This window comes from Chenopodium album, chromosome 22, assembly GCF_948465745.1.
Source record: "Chenopodium album chromosome 22, dcCheAlbu1.1, whole genome shotgun sequence".
Lineage (NCBI taxonomy): Eukaryota > Viridiplantae > Streptophyta > Magnoliopsida > Caryophyllales > Amaranthaceae > Chenopodium > Chenopodium album.
In genome coordinates this window covers 30,960,471-30,969,135 of record NC_137855.1, presented here as the reverse complement: position 1 = coordinate 30,969,135, position 8,665 = coordinate 30,960,471, and the positions used below count along the sequence as shown (strand labels likewise).

The following is an 8,665-nucleotide window of genomic DNA, read 5'->3' as shown; positions in this document are numbered from 1 at the left end:
GAGACCATGGAGATAGAAACCATACAATTGATGGTTTCTTATGCCTATTTTGAATGGTTTCTTTGCCATTTTTTGTAGTAGTGGAAGTATTCGGACATGTAGTCTGTACACCTGAAGGTGTAATACCAGTGGGATATAAATGGGTCTTTGTACGAAAGAAAAATGAAAATGGTGATATTGTAAGATATAAGGCTCGATTAGTTGCACAAGGATTTTCACAAAGACCCGGTGTTGATTATGAGGAGACATACTCTCCTGTGGTGGATGCAACTACTTACTTTTAGATTTCTGATTAGTCTGGCAATAAGAGGAGGACTTGGTTTACGCTTGATGGATGTAGTCACAGCTTACTTATATGGCCCAGTGGATAATGACATTTACATGAAACTCCCAGAAGGATTTAAATTGCCAGAAGCAGCAAATTCAGGTTCTCGAGAACAATACTCAATAAAATTGAATAGATCTCTATATGGATTGAAACAATCAGGACGTATGTGGTATAATCGACTTAGTGAGTATTTGTTAAAAGAAGGGTATAAGAATGACCCTATATGCCCATGCATTTTTATAAAGAGATTTATATCAGGTTATGTCGTAATTGCAGTATATGTTGATGATTTGAATATTATTGGAACTCCTGAAGAGATTTTAATAACAATGGAGTGCTTAAAGAAAGAATTTGAAATGAAAGATCTTGGAAAAACTAAGTTTTGCTTAGGGTTACAAATTGAACACCTAAAGAATGGAATCCTTGTGCACCAGTCAACATACATTGAAAAGATTCTTAAAAGATTTTCTATGGATACATCATATCCATTGAGTAGCCCTATGGTTGTTAGAGCACTTCATGTAGAAAAAGATCCCTTCCAACCCCGGGAGAATGACGAAGAAATTCTTTGTCCTGAAGTACCATATTTAAGTGCTATAGGGGCATTAATGTATCTTGCTAGTAATACATGACCTGACATATCCTTTTCAGTAAATTTGTTGGCAAGATTTAGCTCATGCCCTACCCGAAGGCATTGGAATGGGGTTATTTTTCTCTAATCTATCCAAAGAAAGTTTGATTGGTTTTGCAGATGCAGGGTACATGTCTGATCCTCATAATGCTAGATCACAAACTGGATATGTATTTATGTGTGGAGGTACTTCTATTTCTTGGCGTTCTATGAAACAAACAATTGCAGCTACTTCTTCTAACCATGCAGAAATTTTGGCAATCCATGAGGCTAGTCGTGAATGTGTATGGTTAAGGTCTGTAATTTAACATATTTAGACATATTGTGGCATAAACTCTGAGAAAGAAGTTCCAATAATTTTATATGAGGATAATGCAACATACATCTCCCAGCTAAAGGAAGGGTATAACAAAGGTGATAGAATGAAGCACATTTTACCAAAATTTTTCTACACTCATGATCTCCAGAAAAATGGCGACATAAAAGTCCTTAAGATCCACTCAAGTGAAAACTTGGCAGATTTGTTTACTAAGGCGCTCCCAACAGCCACATTAAAAAAGTTAGCTTACGACTTTGGATTGCGTCGTCTTAAAGATCTCAAGTGATGTAGTCATGAGGGGAATTAATGCGCTCGCACTATTTTTTCCTTAACCATGGTTTTTTTTTTCCCCCATTGGGTTTTCTTGGTAAGGTTTTTAACGAGGCAGCATTCTATGTGCATTATAGTGTATTATTTTGTACGAATTTTTCTAGTAAATGTTAGTTATTGTTTTAATTAATATATAGTCATCCAAGGGGGAGTGTTATGAAACATTTACATGTGGATGACTATTATCCCATGTACCATCTAGAATACTCTAGAGTTGGGTATTTTTTTTTTTTTTTTTTGAAACAAAGATAGCCGCCCATTTTATTAAATTAAAGAAGATCCAAATCCGCCAAAGTAATAATGCTTTGGGGGAAGGAACACAAGCGAACATACTCAACATCGTTCCCGGTGTCCCAGCTCGCAACAAGGTGAGCAAACGTATTAAATTTGCGTTTTACATGAGTAAAAGAGCAAGAAATAAAGGTTAAGCTATCCTTTCTAATATCATCAAAAATAAATTGAGTGGGAGACAAGCCACCATCATCCTCCTTCGAAGCCAAAACCGCATTCAGAGCATCTGATTCTATCCAAATTTTGTGATACCCAAGTCTTGTTGCTAGCTGCAGAGCAAATCTGATCGCCAATGCCTCAGTTATGTCTGGTGAAGTTGTATGGACCTTCCTAGTTGCTGCCACCAAAATAGCACCCTTGTCATCCCTACATACCACTCCTAAACCTGCTAGACCGTTGGCAGAGACATGAGCATCTGTATTCAGCATAATACAACCTTCAAGTGGACAAGACCAGCCACCTGTATTCTTCACAACTACAGATATTGCAGGAGATTTGAAAAACTTTTTGGCGTATGATTATACTCCACCACCATCCTTAAAAAACCAGCAGCTATCATAACAGGATTCGGGTGCTCGTCCTCACATATTGCCAGATTCCTGCACCTCCACCCCGCTCACATAAGAGTCACCATCTGTCTCACCACCTCCCCATCATACTTACTATTCAACCATACCCACAATTCAGCAAAAGACGAGCTAGGCGCACCAACTAAGCTACCAATGTGATCACTAACCGCCCATATTTTTCTAGCAGCATTACACTCCAATAAGGAGTTAATAGTAGTCTCATTTTCAGCCCCATATAGTTGGCAAGTAGCATCTTGGATAATATGCTTATAGACTAACCTGTCCTTTACTGCTAAATTGCCTTTAACGGCACTCCAAATGAAATGTTGTAGCTTAGCGGGACCACGAATCTGCTAAATTGATCTCCACACTGCATCATCACTCACCTGTTGTTGCAACTCATCATTTACAAGTTTTGCTAGCCAATACCCCGACCTGACATTGTACAAGCCCTTTCTGTCGCATCTCTAGAACATCGAATCAGGACGTTGCCTATTGGATAAAGGAATAGCCAGAATGATTCCACAAAATTCAGGTTCAAAACCTAACTCACCTTCTCAGCATCCCACCCTTGATAGCCCTCCCTAAACAGATCACACACTATCATATTCTCTTCACAAGTAGCAGGTCTAGGAGGATACTTAACTCAACCCTCCATCTCTAACCATGGGTCATTCCATACCTTGATACTTCTACCATCTCCAACCCTCCATAACAAACCATCCCTAAGCAAGCCCTTAGCTCCCCACATACTCCTCCACGAGAAGCTCGGATCATAACCACAAAGAGCCTCTAGCACATTTGAACTTTTAAAATACTTTGCCTTAAGGATCTTGTGGAGTAAAGATGACTCATTCATATACAGTCGCCAAAGTTGCTTTGCCAAGTGGGCTTGATTGAAACATTTAAGATCACAAAATCCTAGACCCCCTTTAGACTTTGGAAGGCAAAATTTCTCCCAATTTTGCTAGTGGAGTTTTTTTTGCATCCTCCCTCGACCCCCACCAAAGCGACCAAGAAGTGTATGAATTTTATCAATGAGCCCACCCGGAATTCGAAAAATACTCATCATGTAGGTCAGAATAGCTTGAGCCATGGCTTTGATTAACACTTCCTTTCCCGGCCTCGAAAATAATGTCTCCTTCCATCCATTCAACTTCTTCCAGATTCTCTTCTTCAAACACATGAAAATGGCTTATTTAGATAATCCGATCATAGTTGGCAAGCCCAGATACTTCTCATGTCTCTCCACTTCTCTAACTCCAAAAGTATTAATGATTGCGGCTCTCCGATCCACAGCAACACATTTACTAAAAGCAACTTCTGTCTTACCCAAATTAACTTTCGGACCGGATGCTTTTTTATACGTACTGATAATCTCAACAATTTTCAAACAATCCTGTAGAGTCGCTCTCGCAAAAAATATACTATCATCGGCAAAGAAAAGATGGGAAATTCTCGGAGCAGATAGGCAAATTTTCGCCCCATGAAGACTTCTCTCATACGCAGCTTTTGAAATCAGAGTAGAGAAAGCATCTGCGCATAAAAGAAATAAATAGGGAGATATTGGATCACCTTGACGGAGACCCCTTGATGGAACAACCGATCCAGATATTTTACCATTCTTCTTAAAAGAAAAAGAGACACTCGAAATACAATCCATCCCCCTATGGGTCCAAGACTCACAAAACCCCATCTTGCTTATCACCCTTTCTAAAAAGCACCATTCCACTCTGTCAAAGGCCTTACTGATATCCAATTTCACTGCCACAATCCTATTCTTCCCTTCACCGCGCCTTTTCATCGAATGAAAAATTTCAAAAGCAATCAAGGCATTATCGGTAATCATGCGTCCCGAAATTAAAGCACTCTGATTTATAGAAATAATCTCGTTAAGGAATGACTTCAATTTGTTTGCCATGGTTTTTGAGATTATTTTATAAATCACATTACAACAACTGATCGGCCTAAACTCAGACATATACTTAGGTTCATTGCATTTCGGGATAAGAACAATACAAGTTTTATTAATATCGGAAATATTAATTAAACCCTTCCTCCAATTTTGCACAAGTCTAATAATATTAGAACCAAGTATATGCCAGAATTTTTGAAAAAACAGAGCATGCATACAATCTATTCCCGGTGGTTTATTTGGATGCATTTGAAAGAGGGCTTGCTTAATTTATACCGCACTTGGTTCCTCCTCAAGAATTGCATGCATGGAGTCTGTCACAACCAAACACAACCCGACAGTTGCTGCCTCAAACTCAGTCGGCATATCAGATGAGAAAAGGGTGTCAAAATAGTAGGCCACAACAGCTTGAATTTGCGAATCCTCATCCCTCCAAACTCCATCAGCATCGAACAAGCCATTAATATGGTTCTTTTTCTTCCTTTGGCTCGCTTTCGGTGGAAATATGTCGTGTTCTTGTCACCATCTTTCATCTCGTTGGCACGAGCCCTAGCATACCAATATAATTCTTCCAATCTTCTAAGCTCACCCAACTCATTCGACATGCTCTCACAACTCGCCATCATGCATAACAGTATCTACATGCCCTCCTTGTGCCTCCAATAACTCTTTTGCAAGTGTCCTGATCTTCTTTTTCGTCCCCTTGAAGGTAGTGGTAGCCCATTTTTTCAAATCAATAGCACATTGTTCAGTTCTCTGGTGAGCAGCAAGACCCGCACTATTCCCTTAAGCATTCAAAATAACAGCTTCACAAGAGTCATTTGAAAGCCATAACGCTTCGAACCGAAACAACTTACCACCCTTCCCACGGTCATAATAATTCAAAGTATCGAGTAAAATAGGCGAATGATCAGATTCTTCTCTTACCAAGTGTTGCACCGCATACCTAGGATGCATATTGCACCAAGCATCATCACCCAAGAACCTGTCGAGCCTCTCTCTAAGCAACGTCTCCTCGGATCTACCCCACTGCCATGTAAACTTGCAGCCTTTATATCCCAAATCCCTCACGCCACAAACATCAATAGCATCACGGAAAGCGTCCATTAGACATTCTCTCCTCACAACATCGCCTTCCTTCTTCGACATACTAACAATCTCATTAAAATCCCCAAACATGCATAACACAAGGGATATTGCACGACTTCTTGAGATTTTTTTTTATTAATTCCCATGTTTTATGCTTGTTTGATGTCTCCGGCCACCCATAGATGCCTATTGCCCTCCAACACGGCACCCCGTCTTTGTCACACACGTTAGCTGCAAAATGGTGAGTGGAATAAGAAATTAAACTAATGTGAACCACTACTAAAAATTCAGGTTTTTGCGACCGCCAAAAGCGGTCGCAAAAATAGCAAAAACGGTCGCAAAAAACAATTGCGACCGTCAACGGTCGGAAAGAGCTGGTCGTTATTTCCATGGTCGCAAAAAAACAAAATTGCGACAAGTAGACGGTCGCAAAATAATTGCGACCGTTTTTTTAATTTCAACGACAAGTACTAAGACGGTCGCAATTATAAAAAATTGCGACCGGTAAAGCAGCAGTCGCAAAAACGGGTATTTGTGACGGCTAAGGGCGGTCGCTAAAATAATTAAAAAAAACAAAAAAAAATCGAGCACTGCCTGTACTCTCAGGCAACAGACTCACCACCATTCCCACCCAAGCAAACTCCAGCTACCACCACCACCGCCAGTTCCCAATCAAGCGACCTCCATCCACCAACACCGCACCACCGCCGCCGTCCACCACCTACCCAAAAAAACCCTTAACCACAAAATATCCCACAGATTTATCAAACACCAAAAAATTTATTAAATCAAAGTAAACTAATGAAAATTTAAGAAAAAAATCAACAAGAATAAATTATACAAATTTCAAACAAAATCAACAAAAACCAAAATCAACAACATTCGAACAATATCAACAAAATTCAAACGTAAACGAAAACTGAAAATCAAACCCAAAATCAACGAAATTCAAACAAATTAAAACATGAACAATATTAATGAAAATTCGAACGAATTCAAAAAAAAAATTAAAATCAACGAAATTCAACAAAAACTCAAACAAAAATCACAAAAAACGAATTAAAAACAACGAAACTAAACTACAAAAATAGAAAATAAACAACGATAAACAAATATTTCAGAAAAAAAAAATCAACATACCTTTCCCAAAATCTCTTCCTCTTTGGGTTTATATGGTCGAATTCGACCATAAAAATTCAAGATCTAGAATTTTGAAGGTCGAATTTGACCATGAAAACCATATATAAGTCGTTTGTTGAAGAAGATCCAAACACCATACCTTCTTTGTTGATAAAAATACGAACACCAAAACGTTAGATCTAGAAATAATGAAAAAAAAAGAGAACTAAAATGGAGAGGCATTGTAATCCCCCGTATTTTTAAATATTTTATAAATGAAAATTTATTTTATTTATAATATTTATTTGTTATTTTTCATAATTTAATTTCAAAAGTTTCAAATTATTAATCTGGGTCGAAAATTATTTGAACAAATTATTTTATACACCTTTATTCTACAATTTATGTCCAATCATACAAGCCTAACCCATTTGTTTACTTAATCGACCCATTATTTTTATGAGGCCCAATCTTTCTTTTTACCCTACAATAATTCTCTCCTATAAATATCCCATGAATCTCCAAAAATTTCCCACACAAAAGGTTAGTCTTATTTTCATCCTCCTTTGTTTCATTATTTTTCTTAATGTTAATTTAATTGTTTTAGGTTTTGATTTTAGTATAAAGATTATATTTTTAGTATCAAATTATATTTTAATGGTATAAAGATTATAAATTTCATATTATATTTATGTTATAAATTTCATATTTTAGGAATTATAAACCTAGGGTTTCAATTTATTGAAAATCATGATTTTAGGGTTTTTATGAACAATTGATTTAGGGCTTTTATAGTAATGATGTTTTGAAATTTTGGTGATTATAACTACTGATTAGTTTAACTTAATTCCAGATTATTTTGAACACATAGATTCGTGTTTTAATTTTTAGATTTCCGTTCGTTAATATTAATCCCGTTTTAATCCCGATCAGGTTCTAAACTCATCCGATTTCGACAAAAAAGTAGTGTTTTCCATGTGGAAACCACGTTTTAAGAAAGAATCACTACCTATGGTAGTGTGCACCACCCCTCGAGGCCAAATTCAGCCTCTAAATATGATTTTCGGGCAGTTTTTGATTTTAACGAAGTTTTTACATACTTAAAATATTATCCTTGAGTTTGATTGATAAAATTAATTATGTTTAAAGTTAATTAAGCATAAATATATGTTTTTATTGAAGCTTCAAGTGTTGGAAATAGTTTCTAAGTACTACTTTTGATGTTTTATAAAGAGGGTTTAATCACCCATTAAAAAGAGAGATTTTAGGGGTTTTTATATAATTTTCAGATTTTTATTAGACTTTGAACTTGCTGTAATTTCATGTATAAGAGTGTATTTTAAGGTTTTTATGAAGAAAAATTTAAAGAACTATATATAAACCTTTAAGTTTAACAAAAGGGAAGGTTTTAAAGTGTTGTTTGATTTGGATTTTGAAGGTTTTAAAGTAAGTTAGTATTGCTGTAAATTTAATTGATTGGGTATTGATTAAGATGTTATTATTTGGCTTAGGAGAGGAGTTTATTGAAGGTGATTTCTAGTTAGTAAAGTGGCATACCAATTCGTTTGCTCAAGGTACGTACAAGTTACAAAACCTTGCTTTTAGGTGCATGTTTAAGGACGGATCGAGAACTTAGTATCATGTCTAAGGATGACTGGGTTAAATTGTTTGGTTATACATTGTGAATTTCCTTTGACGTGCACTATTCCTTATTGTAATTATTGGTTATGTTCTAATTATGCAAGGTGCGCTTAGAGGCAAAGGTATGTGATTGGTGAAATGACTTAATTATTACCCATTCATGATTTAATGAAATAGGATGAGTAAAGGAATGGTTCATGTCTTATAAGACAAGGTTAAGAGTTTGGGGTGCCTTATGCACTCAAGGTGTTTATACACCGAGGTAGTAAAGGAATAAATAATAAATGTTGCTTGCCACTAATAAATCAAGAATTGAAATTGAAAAGTTGTTTTACTTGATTGAATTGATATTGGATTGATTGTATTGTTATGCATATGAGTCATCACCAAGTCTAAACCTGTAAATCACGTAAAGTGCAAGATGGAAGAGCAA

The 8,665-nt window shown here is 36.5% G+C and overlaps 2 protein-coding genes across 2 annotated transcripts; both read right to left on the bottom strand.

Moving 5' to 3' along the window:
- Positions 1–1,877: 1,877 nt before the first annotated feature.
- On the bottom strand, positions 1,878–3,075 carry LOC145604178 (uncharacterized). Its single transcript, XM_081660123.1, has 3 exons — positions 3,022–3,075; positions 2,531–2,818; positions 1,878–2,366 (listed from the first exon to the last, which is right to left on the bottom strand). Exons 1-3 carry the CDS (start codon positions 3,073–3,075, stop codon positions 1,878–1,880), a joined length of 831 nt encoding a protein of 276 aa, XP_081516249.1.
- Positions 3,076–4,992: 1,917 nt separating this feature from the next.
- Positions 4,993–5,532, bottom strand: LOC145604177 (uncharacterized). The gene is made up of 2 exons (XM_081660122.1): positions 5,241–5,532; positions 4,993–5,168 (listed from the first exon to the last, which is right to left on the bottom strand). The coding sequence occupies exons 1-2, from the start codon at positions 5,530–5,532 to the stop codon at positions 4,993–4,995; spliced, it is 468 nt and encodes a 155-aa protein (XP_081516248.1).
- Positions 5,533–8,665: the final 3,133 nt, after the last annotated feature.